The sequence below is a fragment of the Aphelocoma coerulescens genome, chromosome 13, assembly GCF_041296385.1.
Source record: "Aphelocoma coerulescens isolate FSJ_1873_10779 chromosome 13, UR_Acoe_1.0, whole genome shotgun sequence".
Lineage (NCBI taxonomy): Eukaryota > Metazoa > Chordata > Aves > Passeriformes > Corvidae > Aphelocoma > Aphelocoma coerulescens.
The window spans coordinates 16039867-16062408 of record NC_091027.1 but is presented as its reverse complement, the minus strand read 5'-3'; the positions used below and the strand labels follow the sequence as shown (position 1 = coordinate 16062408).

At 58.7% G+C, this 22542-nt stretch overlaps 1 protein-coding gene across 2 annotated transcripts in view; it reads right to left on the bottom strand.

The window, feature by feature from the left end:
• Nucleotides 1-22542, bottom strand: part of CXXC5 (CXXC finger protein 5) — a 36517-nt gene that overhangs the window by 1232 nt on the left and 12743 nt on the right. For both annotated transcript variants that reach the window (XM_069028966.1, XM_069028967.1), the window contains exon 2: nt 4581-5652. In XM_069028966.1, the coding sequence (XP_068885067.1) occupies nt 4581-5366 (786 nt within the window). In that variant the 5' untranslated portion in view covers nt 5367-5652. The remainder of the gene's footprint in view (nt 1-4580; nt 5653-22542) is intronic.

Below are 22542 nucleotides of genomic sequence, written 5' to 3'. Positions count from 1 at the left end.
GACTTCCACAATGTCAGCAGGAGGAAGCCCCTGCTGCCAGCCCCCCTCCCTGGTTGGGCACCAGCACAGCAGCGCTCGGCCATTGTTCCCACATCCCTGTGTCCCCATGTCCCCGTGCTGCAGCTGGCACAATGGCACAGCCCCCAACTTCCCCTCTGTCCAGTAGTGAGCACAATGGCTGGGCACTGGGCAGTTGGCATGGCCTGGCACAGCCCAGCATAGCCCCCCCCTCACTGCCAGCTCCCACAGTCCCTGCCATGGACGGACAGACAGACACCCAGAGGACAGGAGCCCAGCCACCACATGGGATGGGTTTAGGAGCGCATTTGGATGGAGACTGGGGCAGGGAATGAGCTGGACAGGCTTGGGGACACCAGAGCAGGAGCTGCTCAGGACATGGGAAACATCACCCCCAGCCTCAAGGAACAATCTTGACCCCAACAGAGCAACCCTGGGCACCACCAGGTACCTCTCAGCACCTCACAGGGAGGAGGCTCAACCCCATGGCCAACAACGGGCCCAACAATGGACAAGATCTCTTTGAAGCCACCTCCAGGAAGCACTGTGGTCCTCCAGAAGGAGAACCAGGGACATTTCCCAGCTGGATGAGGTGGAAAGCCTGTGCAATATTCATGAGAACACGGGTGGAGCATGCAAGGACCACAACGTCTGTCAGTGCCAACAGCCCCCAAGCAAGGCTGAGCTGTGCCAGCCAGACACACGATGACCACAGGATCACCACACAATCACCTCAGAGGACCCTTCAGGTCCCACGTCTCCAAACAAGCAGGGGACACCAATGGGAAAGAGGCCACAGGCTGCAGTGACAGGCGTGGGCCAGCAGACTGGCTGCCATGGGGCAAGGGGGAGCACAGTACTGAGCCCTTGTGCAGGTCTGGGACACCTCATGTAGCATCCTAAGAGTCAAACCGGACACATTCCAGTCCCTCACTCCACTCAGGACTCAGCCACATCTCATTGGGTCCTTCTCTTGGATCAAGACACTTACCAAGCCTCAATGAAAAACCAGGGCAGCATCACCCCCATCCCCCCAGGAGGATGTTCCCTGTCACAGGCAGAACCCAAACACAGGGCTTGGGCAAGGGAAGGGGGGCAAAAGGCCAGAATGAGCAAGAGCTGGTGGTGCCCACCAGGCTGCTGGCAGATCCCACCTGCTCCTGCTCACAGCCCATGGCGGGGAGCAAATTGAGCTGGGGCAGTCACAAGCTGCAGGCATCACCCCTTCCCCAAGGCATCTATGACATGTGACCAGGCATCTGGGAAGGCACAAGTGCCTGTGCCCAGCGATGCACAGGCCTGGGGCACACCACACTGACCACTGGATCCTACCCAAGGCACTGAATGCAGAACAAGCAGGGCAGAACAAGGTGGACTCTCCAGCAAGGGCCGCCTAGCCAGATCCATCATCCCAAGGGAGAATGAGGGGAGAGCAGGCTCCTCATGGGTTTGGAAGGAGATGTCTGACAAATACCTCTGCTCCTTTATTATTCAAGGAAGATGGACAGCCAGCTCTAATGTGGATGCCCAGGAGAGATCCCCCTCATCCCCACAATCACAGACTCACAGAATGGTTTAGAGAAGACCTTAAAGATCATCTCATTCCACCCCCTACCAAGGGCAGGGACACCTTCCACTAGCCCAAGTTGCTCCAAGCCCCGTCCAACCTGCCCTTGGACACTTCCAGGGATGGGGCAGCCACAGCTTCTCTGGGCACCCTGTGCCAGGGCCTCAACCACCCTCATCATAAACACTTCTACCTTATGTCCAACCTAAATCTATCCTCTTTCAGTTTAAATCTCTCACCCCTTGTCCTCCATGGCGAGAGTCTCTCTGTGAGGCTGATGTGAGGGTGACAGTGACCCTCACCGGCACTATCTGGGGCACCAAGGCTCTTCAGTACAGCTTCTCTGGATAAAGAACAGCTCTGACAAATCAAACCCCAACTAGTCATGGCCTTCATGTGACCTACAGCTCTGCAGACAAGCCCAGGGTGACCTGTGCAGGGCTGGCCAGCAGCCCCCACGGCATCAGCCGGGGTTGCTGGGGCTGGCAGAGCCCAGAGGAGCCTGGTCAGTGCAGGGACGTGCTGCTGCCTGCTCCCAACACCCAACCTCACCAGTCTTAGAGCCCCAGGCAGCCCCACCACAGCGGGACACCAGCGGCGACCGGTTCTTCGGGCTCTGTAGATGTGCAGATAAAGCTTAACGGCGGCTCAGGGATTTAGCCCGTTTTTTATGCTGCCATAAAGGTTTAATTCTATTTTTTTTTTTCTGCTTGATTTTAGATCAACATTTAATCACAGCTGCGGCCCCTGTCAGGGCTCTCAGAGGACGTTCCTCTGGATGCACAGGGGTGGCAGGACAGTCACTGTCCTTCTCCCAGGCAATGGCACTGCCCCCCACAGACAGGGACGATGCTTCACAAAGCCCCGTGAATGTTTCAGCCCCATATGAAGGGCCACTGCATGGCCCCTTCTGTCCCAGTATCAAGTACAGCGGTGTGATGGCACCCCAGCAGGACCAGCAGTCCATGGAACTCTGCATCCTGGCCCTCTGCAGACAGGTCTCCAGCACAGCATAGGTGCTGGTGCTTGCCCTACAGATGGCCCAATGTCTGGCCAAGGCTGGTTGACACAGGGTTAGGTTTAAAAACCCAGCTTTGACCCAGGTGACCTGGTACATCAGTCAGGGTCATGGTGTCCCTGTCCCAGCCATGATCTTGTACAACCCTACCGAGGTCAACACAGGGGGCAAGCGGATGGTCTGAGAGAGGGGAGGGTCTGTCATGAAAAGGGGATGGCGATGCCCTGGAGTGACCCACACCTGCCCAGGCTTCCATCCCACCAGCACAGTGGTCTCTCTCTTGGGCCTCAGCACACCTGTGGTCATGCCCAGGGGGGATGGGGACTCATCTCTGGTGAGGCCCAACTCTACCAGATGCAGAACCCTATTTCAGTGGCCTCAGTTTCCCAGCCAGTCATGAGATGGAGAAACCCATCACAGGGGTGACCATTCCATGGGCTCCTCGTGCTATTTATCACCCCCAGACCCAGTGCTGGGAGAAGGGAGCAACTCCTCCGGCTGCTGCGAGCTCCAAGTCTATTGACCCGCTTTAGGACTCTTTGGAAGAAATGAACTTTTTTTTTCCCTTTCTCCCTTTTTCCAGATCACTGACTCAGCAAATTAGAACAAGAATATAATTTAGCAATACAGCGGTTTTTGAAAGACACAGTCCCCCTCTCCTCATCCCCACCGCCCAAATAGATTTTTTTTCCCCTTCAGTATTCATTCAGAGCTGATGCTAATTGAAAAACGTAGAACGTAGCTAAGGGAGCGGCAGGCTTTGGTTGCACTGGGACCACCAGAGGATGGGCAAAGCTCTCATGGCAGGATGCACGATCCAGCTGATGTCCAGGTGACTTTTTAGCCTCCGCTGTCTCTCCATGGGGATGTGCTCATCAGAAGGAGGAAGCACACTGGCATGGCTGACACTGGGATCAGCTCACGGAAAAATCAAACCTGGCGTCAGTACAACACGTGGGTGTGCAGGAAGAGGGAGGCTCTGCCAGACCAGAGTGTCCATGGGACACCCCTGCCCTGCTGGCACCCAGCCCCACTCACACCATGCCACCAGCAGCTGCCCATGGCCCCTAATGAGTTTCAGGCCCACACAACCCAAGTCATCAGACTTCCCCTGTAGTCCCCACATGAATGTCACAGCTCCCCAGCGGATTTGATAAGGTGGCAGCCCAACCCAGTGGCTCTCCTCCAAAGCCAAGGACATTCACAAGCAGGCCATGGAGGGCAGTGACAGCCTGAGCACCATCCAGAGGCTCGCACCAGGGCACCTGGGCATCCCTAGCAGGAGCAGGGATGCTCCTGGCTCTGTTAGGTACTGAAACAGGAGCACTGCCAGTGGGGACTGCAGCATTGCTGCCATGGGAAATCTGGCTGCTGCCTTATGGACTCATCCTGACCACCCCAGAGGGATGCTGGCCCAGGGACACCCAGCACAGCCACTCCACTGGGGATGCTGCACTCCACTGCAGCAGTTTGCTCCCAAAACCAGGGACCGCTGTGCTCCTGCTCAGAGCAGCGTGAGTTGAGGGGCTGGGCTTTGGCTGCACTGTGGTCACGGGTTTCATCATCACCAATTACCCCAAGCTCTGCCCCAAAAAGTCATCCCCCTCCTCTGGGGTTAGATGCTGCTCCCCAGCTCAGGGAGCTGCCACCCTCTGAGGACAGGGGATGCTGTCACCAAAACCCCAGCAGAGCCCCACTGCTGCTTGTGCTTGCAAAGGGGACAGTGAAGTCCAGCATGCCCAGGGACCCCAGGGTGAGACCCCAGACCTCCTCCCCACACCAATCAACCCCAGTACATAGCAGGGGGTGGGGACTGGGGGCACTGGGCAGAGCACACATCTCAGGGTGAGAGCTGTTAATGGAAAAGGGAAAAATAAAAAAAGTAAGAAGTACCAGGTGTTTTATTATCTAGGGCAAGATCCAAACCCAGGAGCGCAGCCCGAGGAGGGGTTAGGGTGCCTGAGAGGGGCCGGTTACCTCCAGTGCTGCAGAAGGCTTCTTTTTGAGTTCTTCACATTTTCGGAATTTGCAAATCTGGTGGCCAGTTTTGCGATTCCTACAACTGCTGCACTGCTCGCAGTTTATCCGTCTTCGGCAGGGCGGGCACATGCCGCATCTTTTCCGTTTCTTTTTCCCCGAATTGATGGCAGATGCCAACTCATTCTGCATGGGATACTCTGCCAAGCCAGCCATATGGAGCGCGCTCTCTGCCAGAAACACGCCGGCAGGGGTCATAATGAAAAGGCCTGGGTTGATGGGAAAAGCCCCCAGGTAAGGAAAATCAGAGGGGCCGTTCATTGTCTCTGCAGCTGAGACTGCCTCCATGTCAGAGATACCAGTCCCGTGCTCGCTTGTTAGAGGAAGATGCTCCTGTACCACTCTTTTGAGCATTTCTGTCGACTGAGCAAACTGTTGGAGGGCGGTCTGTCCTTCTGAGGAGAGCTCCGACATCCGGTCTAATTTGCTCAGCATACTAGAGATGTTTTTGTGCTTTGAGGTAGAATGACTTTTATCCACAGTCGCATCGTTGCCATTAGCTAAGGGGTTGCCTTTCTCTGAATGTTCGCTTACCGAGCTGCTGCTACCAAAGGTGGAATAGTGGGAGAGTGGACGGGACTTCTTAAGACTTTTGTTCAAAGGTTCACTTATTATTCCACTTTTGTTCCTCCTCTCGGAGTTGACGGGGGGTTGAGAGTCATCTTGGTTATTTTTTTCCGTCTCTGGCTTGTTCCCAGTGTCTTGATGGGAGCCCGAATTTGACATGGTGCCCCGAGCACAACAACAAAACCAGCCCCAAAATTTAAGAAAAAAAAAAAAAAAGACGAAAAACCAAAAAAAAAAAAAAAAAACAAACCCCAAAAACCCACCCCCAATGCCAAAGCAAAAGACCCCCCAAAGCCGTTCTGGTAGCACCGGCCCGCCAGCCACCGGGGACGCTCAGACGGGACCGCGCATCAACGGGGCGTCTCCTCCCGCGCCGGCTGCGGAGGACTCAGGGTGCTCTCAGTGCACAGACATACTCTGCGGCTCTGGGACACACCACGCGGCTCTGGAAGGAGAAAAGAAAAGAGAGTTAGCGCTGGCAAGAGCCAACGGGCTTTTCAAAGCGGCTCTTCCTCCCCCTGCCATGAAAATCTCAGCGCCGCGAACAAAGGAACTCCAGGGAACGGACCTCAGTGGAGATCCGTTCCGCTGCTCTCTAAAAGGGTCGCCATCCAGACAGAAGTGGGGGGTCACAGGGGAAGTCCTGGCCTGGTAGCAATGGCACTCTGATGCTTAAAGACTCTCTGTGCCCAGCTCTCCTCCCTCAGGGACAGCAGCTCCAGGGAAGTCACGGGGCTCATCTCCCGCTCCGCTCCAGCGGCGTATGGCCCCATGCCGGATGGGACGGCAGGCGCCAGCGGGATGCTCCCGGGCTCATGCAAGGGGTGCCTGGTTCCCACCCTTGTCGCCCAAGCCAAGTGCCATGGAGGCAACACCCCAACTCCCACAATCCCAAGGATGCTGCTCACCCAGCTCAGGCTAGGCTGTGCCCTTCCTCCTCCTCCTCCTCCTCCTCCTCCTCCTCCTCCTCCTCCTCTTTCTCCTCTTGGACCATTGTCCCTGAGCCAGCAGTGGGCAGGGGAAGGAAGCCACATGGAGAGTGGCAGTGTCCACCTTCAAGTCCCACAGGGATCCACAGCATCCTTCTCCAAACCCTACCAACAGCTGCAGTGTTCACCCCAAATCCCACAGGGAGCTGCAGCATCCAAATCTGAGCCACTTCCAGCATCCACTTCCAAATCCCATGGGCAGCCATGGTGTTCACCTCCAAATCCCTGTAAGAGCGGCAACATCCATTTCCAAATCTCATGGGCAGCCATGGTATCCACCTCCTAACCCCACCAAGGGCTGCAGCGTCCATCTCCAAACCAAACAGAGAGCTGCAGCATCCACTTCCAAGCCTCATCACGAGCTTGCAGTGCCCACCTTCAACCCCACAGGGAGCCACAGCATCCACCTCCAAGCCCCAGTGCTGACCTCCTGCCATGCCCAGCACGCCCAGCACACATGCCCGGCTGCTCCAGCAGAGCCATGGGCTCAGCAGTGACAGCAAGAGCCTTCCTGGAGTGGATGCTATGCTGCTGTCCCCGGGGCGACTCCGGGGCAGCTGGGCCCAGTGTGGCTGCAAACACTTGTTGTTGTGAAATTCCTCCTCCTCCTCCCTCCCGAGCACGCACGCACACAGGCACCGCCAAGTAATCAGGCTTTAGAGGAGAAAAGCTGCAGGGCTTAGTGGAGCAGGAACCTACGTCCCCACCCCGGCGTCCCCACCCCGGCGGCAGCTGGGGGAGGGTGGCACTGGGAGGAGGCCCCTTGCCCACCCCATCCCTCCATCCTGGCTATCCCGGCACGCTCCTCTCCAGAGCCCAGACAGGGATGTGGCCATGTGTGGAGAGCTCTGCTGAGACCCTCCCTCCTGCACAGGGGTGATGCAGCAAAGCAAGGGGCATCCCTGCACCCCCATACTGATTCCTGCTCATCCATCACCCTTTGGATCCCCTTCTGCAGCGCAACCCCAGGAACCCTACAACAGCCCAGGAGGACCCTTTCCCACGGACAGAGCTTGGGCATCGCCGTTAAAATGCTGATGGGGGCAAGGTCCTTGTGCCAACTACCGTGGTACCGCGGAAGCAGCCCCGGTGTCTCACTCCGGTGCCAGAGCCGGCTCGCCCACGGAGAAACCCCCCCGCCCTGGCGCTGAAAACCGCTTGCTTCAGCTGCTGCGGGATTTAAGATGCAGCGCAGATCGATGCAGGGCTTGGGCTCCAGCCGGGAGCTCGCCAGGCCACGTGGGGAGGGAGGGCTGCGGCGGCAGGACGGGCTGCCCTTCCCCAGCATCCCGCTCCACGCCAGACGGGGGGATGCTGGGCGGCGGTGAGGTGGGGTGCACCCCAACGGGGTCACGGGGTGCTGGGAGGATGGGCGAGCTGCTGCCATGCAGCTGAATCACCCGTCCCCTCTGCCAGGGAAGTGGGGGACCTGTCCCTGGAGACCTTAGGACGGGTCACACCTTAGTGCCGACAGCAACGGGCGCTGGGGCCGGAGCGGGGAGCGCGGCAGGAAAAGCACCGGACGGGAGGATGTGAGATAAAGCGCCCGGTGGTGTTATCTCACGCCTGCCCGCGGCCGCCTTTCCTGCGGCCCTGCGCCTCTTCCGCCCGCCCCGCGCCATGCGGGGAGCCAAGCGCCCGGCCAGACCGGCCCGGGATTTGCCACCCTGCCCACTCGCCCTGTGCCATCGGAGCCACCGTGCCGCGGGGCTGCCGGGGAGGTACGGGTGGTCTCCAGCCACGACTGCTGGAGATGCTCTGCATCGCCCTGGCAAAGACCTGGGTCCTGCCCGCATGGGTCTCCCCACAGCCCCCACAGCGGGGTCCGTGTGCCAAAGTGGGGAGGACACCAGCTGAAGCCTCGCTGTGGTCACCATTTCCACCAGTTCCCATCTTCTTCTGCAGCCAGACATACCGGCCGGCCTCCCTGGCTGGTCCCACCACGCCACGCGGACCGGGTGCCAGCAGCTCTGAGCCCCCGCTCACAGCCCCCTCCCCCCGGGGCGATGGCTGCACAGCCTGGCACAGCCCCCCCGAGCACCCGCGGCTGCGGGACAGGGCCACCCCAGCCCACACGAGGCAGCTCCCCGCACCCACAGAGACGCCGGGCACGGCGCCGTGGCCGCGCTCAGCCCCAGCGGCGCAAGGCAGTGCCCGCTGTTGGCACGGGGTGCGGCGCCGAGCCGTGCCGAGCCGTGCCGAGCTGTGCCAGCGGCGCCACCGCACAATCCCACCATTGTCCCGGCCGCCGCTTTGCCTCCGCCGGCTCCCACCATCTGCAGCCACCCGGCGCTGCCCTCCAGCCCCCGGGGCCACCGCGCCAGCAGGCGCCGGACACCGCGGCCGTGCCAGCTGGGACGGGTCTGTCCCCACGCTGTCCTCGCCAGGGACCCCAGACCGGGGTGCTGGGGGTGCCTGGCTAGTTCGCATTAAAGGGGGGGATCCCCGGCCCTGACACCATGGGACCACCCAGCACAGCAGATACCGCTGCTCCTCGCCAGCCGCTGCCCAGCCCCGTCGTTAATTGCAGCGGGGGGAGGAATTAATGATCTTAATCCCTTCTTTATGATTGACCCGCGTAAAGACAGCGAGGGCCCCCCCGTCCCGTTTCTGCCCCTTTTCCGGCCCCCATCTCTTGAGGAAGGCGCCGGGCAGCGTCATCTGGGTCCCTGTCAGAAGGTGCTTAGTCCCAGCCACGGCATTAAGGGGCACGTGATGGGCTCCCTCGCCCGGGTCTTTGCACGGGGCAGCTTAACAGCCTGGAGGGACGCCAGGGTTCAAGGGGACGCCACCAAGGTCGGGAGGCCCCAACCCACACCCAGGGGTTCCCAACTCTTTGCTGTTCCTCCCCTGCAACCAACCCCCTGCCAGGTCCAGGGTCCGAAAGCCAGGGGGTCCCAGGGTGAGGGACGGCACCCGTGGAACATGTTGCTCAGAGAAGCTGTGGCTGCCCCATCCCTGGAAATGTTCAAGGCCGGGTTGCAGGGTTACCCAGTTACTCCAGGCTTTGGAGTAACCTGGTCTAGTGGAACACGTCCCTGCCCATGGCTGGGGGTGGAATGAGATGGTCTTTAAGGACCCTTCAAACCCAAACAGTCCTGTGATTCTATGATTTCCATAGGTCACCCCAAAGACCTGCCTCCCACCAGCCTGGAATGCTCAGATGGGGCATGGCAACTGTGCTCACCCATGGTCCTGGGGGAAAAAATGGGATACTCCTCTGCCTGGGTCTTCCCCCAGCTCTCAGCACCACACCACTCCTCACCCCCTTCACTCTGCCCCAGGGCTCCCTGCACCCCAGCACACAGGGGACTGCTCTGCAATAGTCCTGACAATGCCAAAATAAATAAAGGTTGCAAAAGGATCATCTCTGGTGGTCCAGAAAACCCCTGCCAGCCAATGGACTGAGAGTCCCCCCAGTTGCAGGCACCATTCACTGTCAGAGGGGAGCAGGAGAGGAGCCTCGCTTCTCCTAAAAAAATGACAAGCTGCAAATTCCAGCTGGCTCCCCTGTGTTTTCGCTGCATGGCTGGAAAGCCATCAGCTCCCGCCGACCTAAAAAGTCTCCTCTTCAAGAAAGAACTTCTGCTTTCCTTTAATTTTAAATAAATCACCCTTGTCCCAGAAAAGCCGCCGGTTGGTCAGCCGTGCACAGACACGGCGTAAAGGGAGAAGAAAGCAGCAAAGCTGAAGCCGAGCTGCTCCCGGGCTCCGGAAACAAAAGGAGAAAATCAAAATTCGCCTTTTTTCTAATCCCTGGGCGCTGGGTGGGCACTGGGGGCGGTGGCTTTGTCCGCTCGCAGCAGACGGAGGACGAGGCCGGAAGGGACCCCGGCGTCTTTTCAGCCTGGAGAAAGGCTGCAATTGTCCCCTCCGCCGCGTTTTTGTCCCCACTTCCTCCCCCTCGCCGCGTGGCCGCCCGCCCAGCATGGCCCCCACCTCCTCCCCACCACCATCACTCCCTGGTGATGGATGGACAGACAGACGGATGGACGGACTCGGCCGTGCCATGGACACCACCAGCATGTGCCCCTCTCAAAGGCATCCCAGGAAAGATGTAGGTCAAGGGAGGCGGCAACCGGAGGCACCTTCCCCTTGCAGCTCCAAAGAGGGGCTGGAGGTGGTCCCTGTGCTCCTCAGCTGCCCTGGCCAGGACAGGACCTTGAGATGGCCAGGAGCACAGGACCATGGGTGGTTGGAGTGATGCGTGGGGAGACAAGACACCTTGGAGGCATCCTGGTGTCTGAAACAACACATCCTGGGATGAGACACCCAGTGGGTAGAACAGGACCACGGCCCTGCAGCACTGTCACAAGCCAGAGGGTCCAGCAGCAACCCAGGTCAAAGGCTCAGGAGAACAAGCCCCACCAGAACAAAGTTCACAGCAGCTCTGACCCCAGCACCACAACAGCTGACTCAGTACCAGGTGCCCATTTCCACAGCACAGTTGAACCTGCTGTTCCCTCCACCAGGTGACACAGGTCAGCTGAAACAGGCGGTGATGTCTCATCACAGCCTCACCAGCCAGATGTCCAGCAGCAGGTGAACCAAGAGAGAAATCAATCCATGATCTCCAAAGGCTGATTATCCCTACAGGACACCCATCCATGGTGCCTGATAACCAGGTGCCTGAGGCAAAGACAAGCCTGTTATTTGCAAGCCATCACCTCTGTCAACCCAACAGCCCCCAAGCTCCGCTCTCTGCATTCATCCTCCCAAAAACTGGTCCAGCCAGAAGATCCGCTCCTGGATGTGCCATGGAAGTTACCATCACCCACCACCTTTTCTCCAGACATCAAGAGAGGACACCCAGGCCTGGGGGGAGGTTTGGACAGTGCTGTGAATGCTCAGGCTCACCCTGGGCAGGTTAAAGAGCCAGAGGTATGATGGGTTGAGGTATGACAGGTTGCCAGATGGGCAACTCACACGGACACAGTTCATCTCTCGTGCTCCAGAACATCCTTTGAAGGGCCAGTCGTGGCAGCCACTCTGCTTGTCTCTGCTGCCGAGGTGGCACTGGGGGATGTTAAGAAGCCAACTCCTGAATTAAAAAGGCTATGGAAGATTAAATCCAGCATCTGGAGTTTGCCCTGGAAGCAGATGGCGAATCATCATGGTGCACAGAGTGCCTTTCACCCGTCTCCTCTTTGCAGACAGCCACTCGGCCCCGGTGATGCCCCTCAGGAGCAACTCTGGACACACACAGAGGGTGGGCCAGGATGTGTCCTGCCAGGCACATCCTCAGGGACAGCGTGGTGAGGCCATGCCACATCCTAAGGAGCAGGCAGGAGGTGATGCCACCTCCCCAGGTGGGCTCCCTATGCCAGGGATCCAGCGAGGGCATATTTTTTCCCCACTGGTGGTATGTTTTTCCATGTAGCCCCATGGCTGCTGCAGGCTTCCCGATCTGCCGGCACAGCCACACCCCGATGCCTGACTCAGGCAACACCCCAGAGCCTGCTGCCAATGTGCCCTGGACTTCCAAGGAGGTTATCATCGTGGAGAGGACAAGGAAATGCCCAGGGATACCACTGCCTCCGTGCACATCCTTGAACCTCACCCTGTGGCCCTGGCACAGCTGGAGCCACCACCACAGGGACCGACCTGCGCCCGGGGCTGCCCCAGCTGGGAAATGTGGCTGCGTCCTGCCTCCGCGGGGTGGTGGTTACGGATTAAGGAGTCTTAAATGTCAGACGACCAGGCGCTCCCTGGAAATCCACTTATCTCCGCTGCCACTCGGAGCGGCCAGAGCCGGGCGGTTATGGAGATAACGCGATTTGAAGCGTCCACCCGAGCATTGCAGGGCTGCGGGTGCCCTGCGGACAACGCCAGGCACCTCCTCCCCTCCTCCGCTCGTCCAGCTGCTGCCCAGAGAGCCGGGTGACTACCATGCTGCTCAGCCCGGGGGCTGCACCCACCTGCATGGTCCCCCCCTTCCCCAATTCCGGGGGATGAGGGAGGCTTGGCAGCCTGGGTGCTCATACATCCCCCCCTGTGCCAAAGCTGCACCAATTCGCTGCCCAAATCCTAAAACGACTGTAACTAAAACCTACCAGATTGAGCCTGGGGAAGAGCCCCCCCCGCCTCTCCCCCCTCTCCAAATGGGATTGAACAGATCTGCTCTCGCACGAGCCCAGCTCGCAGCCAAGCAGCATCTGACATTCACGCGCCGTGGCACGGCTCTGCCGCTCGCCCACTCCCACCGGCTTGGCATCGCCCCGGAGATGCGCCATCAATCCCAGCCCAGCAGAACCCCTCCTGTCCTCTGCAAAACTCCCCCAGACCTTCCTGGAGGGACTCCAGCTCTTTGGTCCAACTAGCTCCCCGTGTTCTTGTCCACCAAGTGAGGTCCCCAAGGTGATTCAGGGCTGTGAGGTTCAGGGGGCCAGGCAGAATGACCCCAGGGCATTGGGGACAGGTGGGCAGGGGCAAGCACTGCCCGGTGGCAGATGCCAACAACAACGGGCATCCTGGCAGGACCCCCAAAGAGCTGGGGGGCTGAGGATGGCTTTGCCCTGGGGAGACCCACACAGGCCAAGCTAAGACGTGAATCGCTCCGTTAACAGATGGGGCGATTACAGCATCAGTTACTCAGGGTCTGACCGACAGCCAGGTCATGGAGACACCCATCAGCATGGGCTGAGTGAAGGGAAGTTAATTAAAAATAAGGGAAAAAGTTGGAGGCACAGTCACATGGGAATACTGGATGGCAAAGAGCCCCAAAGCCATCAGTGCCACCTTCAGTGGTGTTCCAATCTATATGTGCCACCTCCAAGTGTCACCTCCAATTGTGCCTAAATCCATTAGTGCCACCACCAAGTGCCACCTCCAGCAGCGCCCAAATCCATCAGTGCCATCTCCAAAACCAGCTCCAGCCGGCAGAGGCCCCCCTGTGCTCCCAGCTCTCTCAAAACCTCATCCCTCCACATCCCACCAGGCAGCTCCATGGTGGCAGAGCACAAACCGAGAGGCTGCTCCAGATCCCAGGAAAGCTGGCACTGGGACGGGCCGGTGCACCCATGCCAGCCCCGTGTCACTGTCACCCCTTGGGAGCACCAGAGCCAGCTCAGTGCATTTGAGTTTGGCCATTAATGGGTGGTGGGGACCTTATGGTGCTCAGTGATGAGATCCCAAGTGCCCACAATCCCTGCTCCTGAAGGCAACGGCTTTGGAAGAACCACTTTTCCCAGCAGGAAGGGGACGGCCCCGTCGGAAAGCCGCCGGCCTTGTCGGAAAGCGGGTCCGCAGACGGCAGCTATTGACAGATGTCTAAGAGGACGGCGAATAATCCCGTCTTCCTCTGGGAGGATTCGGGTCGCCCTCGCCCTCACCGGGGGTTTATCCATTGTCTGGATCTGCCGGCGGTTGTTATTTTTGGTCAGCACCGCGTTTTGCTTGGCCTCGCTGGCAGGAGGGAAATAGGAGGAAGAAGAGAAAAGAGAGGAAGGCTGCTTGGCCAGAGCTTGGTGGGGGGGAAGACCAGCTCAGCTTTGGGAGGGGGCAGTGAGGCACCCCACAGCCCTCAGGGAGTCCGAGTTGGTCTCCTCCCAGCCCCACAGCCTTGCTGAGCACAGCCAAAACTCACCACAGTGATGGGGCTGGCACCATCCCATCCCCACTGGTGCCCAGGGGAGTTGCTTCCAGTAAGCCCAGTGGGCCAGAGAGGCTTGAGAGGTTTTGGGGTACAGGTTTTGGGGGGCAGGAAGCAGTCAGGGTTTTCTCTCTGACACCAAAACCAAGTGCAGGGGAGCTCTGTCAGGGATGGGCAAACCCTGCCTGCAGACCCACACGTGTCTTAGGTCCATGCAGACGAGCCAAAAAAAGCTAGGGAGCTTCAGGAAGACAGATCCCCAACCTGCCCTGACCCTGCGGGATGTGGACGCCCATCCCTCACACCTCACCCCCAGCACTGCAGCATTCCAACAGCCAGCCAGCCCTGCTGGCAGGTCCTGTCCCCCCTGGTGGCTTGGGCCCACCAGCACCACAGGGTGCAGCTCAGCCAGCCCCTGGGATCCACACCTGGATCACTACAGAGGCCCTGGCACAGAGTGCCCAGAGAAGCTGTGGCTGCTCCATCCCTGGAAGTGTCCAAGGCCAGGCTGGATGGGGCTTGGAGCAACCTGGGGTAGTGGAAGGTGTCCCTGCCCATGGCAGGGGTTGGACTGGCTGATCTTTAAGGTCCCTTCCAACCCAACCATCCCCTGGTGCTTTGATTCTATCCTTCTGAGCCAGGTACAAGGGGAGGCACGGGCAGAGCTGGGGTAAGAGCATCCAAGAGGATGTTCCTAGGGAGAAGACACACAGAAATGCCTCAAGACTTTGCTTCTTCCCATCTCCCCAGCAGTGATGCAGGGATTATCCCCCCAAGGCAGGGCTCGCCATCCTTCTCCATGTCTTTCCACCACCTCCCAGTTGCCTGCAGAGCAGGAAGACAGTACAAAGATGCCTCCCCACTCCGTGGGATCTCGCTCCTACAAGAGATGGAAGGCATGAGCACAAAACTGCCTCTCCCAAGCTTTCCCCACGCTCAGCACTGCTTGTCATTCAAGCAAACCCCGTGGCCTTTAAGCTGCCAAGGTACCAGAGCTGCTCTGGAATCGGAGTTCGCTCGGCTCCTGCCCTGGAGCAAGGAATCTGAAACGCTGCCACTGGAAACGAAACAGAGCATCCGTCATTTTACTTGCCAGAAATATATCCAGCCCCCAAAAAAAGAAATACTGCCTGCAAAAGAGCCAGCAACAAAGCCCTCGATTCCACCGGTGAAGCAGAGCCCGGCATCGGGCATTTCCACTGGAATCCTGATTCTCTGCCCAATTCAAAAGCACCCAAAATAAAATGAGCAGCAGGGTCGGGTTATGGCCAGAGGGGCCAGAAGGGTGCCAGGTCATAATCAGGATGGCTGGTGGGGACCAGAAGTTCTCGCCTAGGATGCTACAAGGAAAATCCATGGGTTTGGAAGGGAAAGAGGCAGGTGGCAGAGGCAGGGCTGGAGGGGATGAAAGGTCCAAAGGAGCACAGCGAAGCCCAGGCAGCCCCGCTGCGGGGATGTCCAGGGGAACCCACCCTGCCCACAGCATCCTGCCCGCAATCCTCCCAGGCAGGGAGGGAGGTCATCACCCCCAGCCATTCCCGGTTGCATCCCCAGGAAAAGCAGCAGCTCGTTCCCAGCCCGCCCAGCCCCCAGCCCAGGCACGCCAACCCAAATATCTGCGAGAGGCGCTCCCCTCCCTGGGAACGGCGACTCGCCGCAGAGTTCACATGCCCCAGCAATGCCTGATTAAACTCCCAAACTCCAAGGGAATACCCCTGAGGCTGTCTGAAGATAAGCTAGGAGCTAGGCTGCTCTCAGGAAATGCAGGAACTGGGAAAGAGCAATCTCTTTTTTTTTTCCTTTTAGATCCAGAATAACACAGAGCAAACCCTGGTGCTCTCTAGCTCAGACACAAACACTTGCCTGAGCTCGCTCCTGTGTGCCCTGAGAGCTTCCCACTCCCTGAGACATCACCGGTGGCCGAGCCCTGCTGCAAGCCAGGTCCTGCTGGAGGCACTGGGGACAGAACCAGAGAGCCCAGGACAACTCCAGGCAGCACAGATGAGCAGGCCAGAAGGTGCTGAGCAAGAGGACAGTGCTGGAGCCCTGGCAGAGGGGAGGGTGCTGCCCAGGCCATTGGGAGCCAGAGGATGGGGACACTTGCTGCCGACACCTCCAGGACCGGGATGCTCGGCAGGTGCTCCACCATTTTGGTTCGCCCTAGGGAACACCTCAGGCACTGGTTTCACCGGTCCTCAGGTCACCTGCACCCCTCACTGCCTTTTCTTCCTCCTTGGGCTTTTCCATGTTGGATGGTCACATCATTAGACGCAGATCTCCCAAGCCATCCGCACACTCAAGGGCAAGGGCAGTCAAGGAAACCACGTTAATGCAACACCCAAACAAGCAGGCAAATTGGAGCATCCTGGGATCAAGAGGAAGTTGATACTCCTCCCTTCTGCACCTGCTGGATCCCAGGGAGCAACCAGCATCTCATCCTCCAGGGGAGCAGAGCCACAGGGAGGGTTTGTACCACATCCTGGGGACCAGGGAGCCCCAGGGGTGCCCCGTCCTGGCTGATGGTGGGGACACTGCAGCACTGGCATCAGCAGTGACCAAATGTCCTCAGACACAAGGTCTGCCTTCAACAAGGACCACGGCTGGGGTGTCCTGCACCCAACACACAGCGTGCTCTCAGGTGAGCAAACACACCTGAGGCCAGAGGGCACATAGGGACTGACCCAAGCCAAGCTCTCCTTCAGAGATTCCTCTTGGGTATCCTTCTTAGTTCTTAACGCTTCTTCAAGAATCAGCCTGAAATGAAAGGCATCTTCCTTCCCTTTCATGGCAGTAGAGGATAGAAAAACAGCACTCCTGGGCAACCTGATGGCAGGAGTTATTAGGGAAACTGTTCCTGGAAAACTGTTCCCAGAAACCTGTCAGGCCTGTGATGGGGTGGCAGGGCAGGGAGGTGTTGTACCAAGGCCCAGCTTCTTTGATGATTGGATACCAGTCTGGCTGCAGAAAGCACTCGGACTGCTGTGGAACACTCAGATTGTCCCTGGGGGTCTTGCACAGCCATGAGACCCCACTGTGGCCTTTCCATACATGAAGGGGGTGTGGAAGAACGGTGGATAGAGACTTCTCACCATGGTCTGTTGTAACAGGACAAGGCACGAGGGTTTTAAACTGACCGAGGGCAGGGGTAGATAAGGTATTAGGGGGAAATTCCCTGTGAGGGTGGCACAGGGTGCCCAGAGCAGCTGTGACTGCCCCATCCCTGGAAGTGTTCAAGGCCAGGATGGACAGGGCTTGGAGCAGCCTGGTCTGGTGAAAGGTGTCCCTACCCATGGCAAGGGGTGGAACAAGATAGTCTTTAATTTCTCTTCCAACTCAAAGTATTTTCTGGTTCTATGGCAATTTTTAAAAAGCACAAGTGAGGCGGGGGAAGCTGGCAGATCTTAAAGAACCAAGCCCAGGACAGTTGGAAAGCAGAGCTGGAGTCCTGGGAAGGAGGAAGGGATCACCATCACCACCACCAGCCACAGCATGAGTCAGGATGGGAGGGACCCTCAGCTGAAAGAGCTGCAGGACTCACAGTAAGAAACAGAGAGGTTCACTCTATGACTGTGAGGAGAGAAACCACGGAAAAACCCATGTACAAGCTGTCACAACACCGAGGAAGATAGGGAAGGGCCACAAGACCGAGCCTGGGGAAGCTGAAGCATGAAGGAAACACTACTTGGTGGGAGCTGGAAAGAACTTATCGCACTGGAGACGTGCTCTGAGGGGACTGATAGCAGGGTGTGAGCATCTGTCTGGGCTCACTGCTGCTTCCTGGCCCCAAGCTCTGAGGGGCTACACTCAAACTGGAGCTAGATGTCAATGCTTCCTTCCCTCACTTCCCAGGTGGCAAGCTGGAATGACAAGGAGCAAGTTGGATGTAGTTGATGCCTGACATGTGGTGGCCCATCCCTTCTCCAGCAAGCCCAGGGTGGGTTCAGGAGTCCCAGCCTGCTCCCAGGACCTGCCTGCCAGATTGGTGACCTCCCTTGCAAGAGAACCATCTTCCCTCACCAGGGAAGGGTTTGATCCCATCAGGGTTTTCATCTCTTCTGAAAGCCAATATCCATATCCCCATTTCCAGATGGGTCTTCCCACAGCGCTGGCAAGCTCCAGGTATGGGAGGGAAGTTCCAGAGCACAGGGCTCCCCATCCAATGGGTTCCCACTGCCTGCTCTCAGCTTCCATGACGGACATCCTCCTCCACTTGCTGCTTCCCCAGCTTCCTCCATCCCATCCCTCCTCCCTCTTCCCCATGCCAGAGGGTCCCACACCTTCCCCTCAGTGGCATGATCCATGGAGGATAAGCCCGAGCAAGGCTGGGGGATGAGCAGGGGCTGGGGGATGAGCTGGGTCAGGGAGTGCCGACAGAATCCATCCCTCAACAAGCTGGAGCACCAGTGGATATGGACTTGTAGGCCATGGATTCAACAAAAAGAAACCCATCCTTGGGTCTGGAATGAGCCGCTGGAATTCTAGGGACTGTCCACAACATCTCCCTCAGTGTTCTGACAAAGCTGTTTTCATCCCATGAGCTTCACAAAGACCTGTCTGAGGGGGGGAAGGGGGTTTCCTACTATCATAGCTCCTGGCACTTTTGACATAAGGCACATCTAGGTTAAGGGTAGAAAAATTCCCAAGCAATTCCTGACCAGGTTCCCCTCAACCAGGGTGGCTTCCCCATCCTCATCCCAGATGGACCTACCTGCCCTCCCTGTACTTTTCTCCTGCACACTGCGATGCTGAACGACAGCACCCGGAGGGGGAACATCCTCCTCTGAGGATTTTTCAGACAAAAAATGTACTTTTTCACCCTGATGATGCATTTTAACAATGCAATAAAGCCAAATCCTGGTGCCAGGGCTGCAGCACTCCATGTCCCAAGGGAAGCCGCCAGCACCCACGCTGGGGATTCAGGATGGGTGTCTGCAGACGATGGCCACGGGCATCCTCGTGTCCCCACAGCAGCACTCCCGCTTCAGCTCAAGGGGTTTAAGCTGAAGCAGTGCAAGTCCCTGCTGCAGCCCCCCGAGGTGTAAGGCTCCCTGAGCTCTTAATGGGCTTATGGAGCTGCTGGGACCAGAGCAGCTCCCCCAGCAGAGCGCCCGGGGGGACTTACAGGCATCCCCGGCTGGCAGCCCCCCGCGGCACCGCCCGCCGTCCCTGGCACAGCGGGGGCCGCCCGCCAGCCCCGTCCCAGACGGCGCCAAGTGCTCAGCCTGCTCTCTCCCCATCCCAAATCCCACACGCCTCCTCCTGCTCGCCTCGAGGACAAAGGTGGACGTGTGTGTCCCCCAACCCTACAGCACATCCAATCCCCCCAGGCCATGCCACCAGCCTGGCACCCAAACCTTCCTGCCTGCACCTGCAACCTGTGCCCCACAGCTGCACCCCACTCTGGTCCCTCCTTCGGTGCTCACCCCATCATCACTGTGCACCCCCACATCTCACCCCACATCATCACCCAGGGCCGCGCTGAGCAGCAGGACCAGGGGGTGCCTGTCACTGGGGCAGGAGAAGCTGCAGGTCCCCCCCACTCTGGGAAGTTCGGACCCCCTCAAATTCAGGCTGAGGGTGAGAGGAGCATGTGCTACTCAGCCCAGTAAGGCTGGAGGGGCCAGCACACCATCCCACGCCATCCCCGGGAAATCCTGTTTTTCCGGGCTTGGATCAAGCACAGTGGACTAGAAACAACGGCCAGCAGGAGCGGGGCCATCCAGGGAAAATCCTACTGGAAAGCAGTAAAACCCTATTCAGTAAAACCCCATTCTCAACCAGCACAAGTTTTGGGGAGGCAGCCCTGGCTGGATGCACTCTGGCAGGGAAGGCTCTGCCCTGCTCTTCATCCTGTTTTGGGGGTTTGGACTTCGTGCCTTTGGGTTTTTCCAGAGGGGAAGTATTTTAAAAAAGAAAAAAAAAAAAACAAAAAACAAAAAACACCAAAACCTAAGAACGTTACCGAGCTCCTGTGAATTCCCTATCAGCTGCTGTACACGCACATGGCACAGAAAAATCCTTAGCAAATTCCTGCTGAAAAATAATAAAAAAACCAGGAAAACCCACCAAAGGCTGAGCTTGCCGGACACAGCGCGCCAGGAGAGGCTGACAGAGCTGTTACGGTCTATTGGGCCAATAATCCACAAACTAAGACAGATTTATTGTACATGGCAGATCCTAACAGCTCCAAAGAAACCATCACTGTCTCCTGGCGCTTAAAATTCACTTTCTTGGGGGGGGAAAAAAGGGCCAAAATATGGCTTTACGAGATAAGATGCGTGGTTGGACCATTCTGTGACAGGCAGAAGCCTGTGCAAACACATACACGGCTCTTTTTTTCCTTGATATATAAATATATAAAATATCTCCTCTTCCAAGGCAAGCGAGACTGCATTACCCGTCGGAGCGCTGTCCTTACCACCGGATTACCCGGCTTGGTTTCACCTCCCTTAGCAAGATGGATTTGCAGGGATGTTGTTTCTGCCTCGATATTACTGATCAAAACCAGGGGGAGATAAAAAATCGAGTTAATTAAAGCTAAATTGAGCCCCTGCATCCATCTGGCTTGATGGGATGGGTGAGTTTGGGTCCCCTCTCCTTGGAAGGTGTAAGGATCTGAGAAGGGAGAGCAGGCTCTTCGCACTGGCATGACAGTGATGGCAAGCCTGGGATGGGGCATAGTTTGGTGTTGATGATGATGATGATGGTGATAACAATAATAATAATATTAGAAAGGTCAGAGCTGGTGCTTTCCCTGTTCCTGGCAGACAGGACCGCAGCCAGTGCGGAGCAGCAGGCCAAGAGCGGGATCAGCCCGACCCCGTCGGTAATTGCAGCGTCTGTTCGAATCTCCGCGACGCTGGAAATCGCGCTGGGCCCGGCTCAGAGCTTCCCGGCGCTGATCATATCGGACGGGGATCAAAGAGGCTCAGCTTACGGGTTTAGCGCTCGGCTCGTCCCAGCCGGCGCTGCCACCCAGGGGGGGCCGGGCTCCGCTCGCCCCGGGGGGGGGCCGCGCACCCGGGATGCTCCTGGGAAGCTCGGAGGGTGCGTGGGAGCGAGCATCCCTCAGCGGGGCGATGTCTGGGGGATGCCCGGTGGGGCCGCCAGCCCGGAGCCCCCCAGGCATGGCGCCTGCATAATGGGCCGGCTGCGCCGTGTGTTTGCCCTGACAGCCCCCACCAGCCTCCGGCTGCACCCCAAAACCATCATGGGGGGGGTTGTGGGGGGGGTGGGCATGGGAAGCTGGAGCAGACAACCAGGAGAAAAGCTCTTGGAAATTCGCAGCGATGCCCACGGGCAGGGATGGGTGCAGGGAGTGGGGTTTGCATGGATGGCCCAGCTGCAGCCCCCGGTTGCACCCCAAAACCATCCCAGGGGTGCGAGCAGTGGGGTGCTGGAGCAAAGGACGAGTGCAGGAGCTTTCAGCTGCACCCGAAGCCGCGGAGCGATGCCCGCGGGCAGGGATGGGCGAGGGGGGCGGTTCGCGTGGATGCCCCGGCTCCAGCCCTCCGGCCGGCGGTACAGCAGCGGGAAGGGATGTGCCGGGACTGGCCGGGTGGCTCCAGGGAGGGAGTTGAACGAGTAATTAGAGCAGGAGGCTGTGAGTCAGCAAACGATGCGTAACCTCGGCGAGGCTGACAATGAGGCAAAAGATGGCAGTTTCGACCGAGAGCGCCGGCTGAAAGGGCACATTTAGATATGCAAAAAGCAGCAACTCCTGACAATCCCAAGGCTGCGACCCGCTCTGCAACCCGTGCTGCTCCGGAGCCACCGTCTGCCCCGAGCTCTCGACGCCTTCCTCCAAAATCATTGTGAATAGAGACATGGGTGGGCGCAGACCAAACCCCACGGAGCGAGGTAGTGGGGATCGCTCCCAAAAAAAACCCAGCGGTCAGGGGGAAAACACCGGGCAGCCTCTGCTGCAGCATCCCATGCTGCGTGGAAAGTGGGATAGAACCACACTCGGCAGCTGACCTTGCTCCGGGTGCCCCGGGGAGAGGCGCAGCCGCGCTGGTGGCGATGCCCCTGGCACAGCCGCGGCGCTCCAGGATGGATATCAAGGTTTGGCTCGGAAGCAAACCCCAGCTCCAGCCACAGGCTCGTCCCCCCCGTTTCGGGGGGTGCATCAGGGCTGCAGGCAGGTAGGGCCCCGCTGCACAGCCGCCCTCGGCGAGGAGAGTTTAATTAACCCCGGAAAGCGATCGTTAAACGGCCGGCCCGGGTAATCGATGCGGAAGGGGCAGCTTTGCTGCCGAGGGACCATCTGCTCCGGGGAGCGATGGCGGCTCCTCGCCCCCCCCCCGTCACCCCTCGCCTGCCGGGAAGCGGCCGCCGCCGCCACGGGGCAGCTGCTTTGGGGGCCCGATCGGAGCTGAACCCCGGCCAAGGCATCCCGGGGGGATGGGAGCTGCCCCTCGCCTCAACCCTCGCTTCCCGTAAAGCCCCAAGCCCCAGAGCCACGTGATTTCCGACACGACACGGCCCCCTCCGGCACAAAGCCCACCGGAGGGTCCCTCCAGAGCGAGGCATCCCCCCGCCCCTGACAGGATGTGGCTGAAGCAAAGCTGCGCAGGGATGTGGCCAAGCACCCTTCTCGCCCCACAGCTATTTTCACCCTTGAGATGAGTTTGTGGCAGTGTCAGCCTTGAGGGCACAGGGGGTTTGTGTCTTTTGGAGCACCCAGCCGGCCCCCCCCCCGCGCACACCTATGGCCGCATTCCCGGGCGAATACTCAGAGGGATGCTCTCAGCAT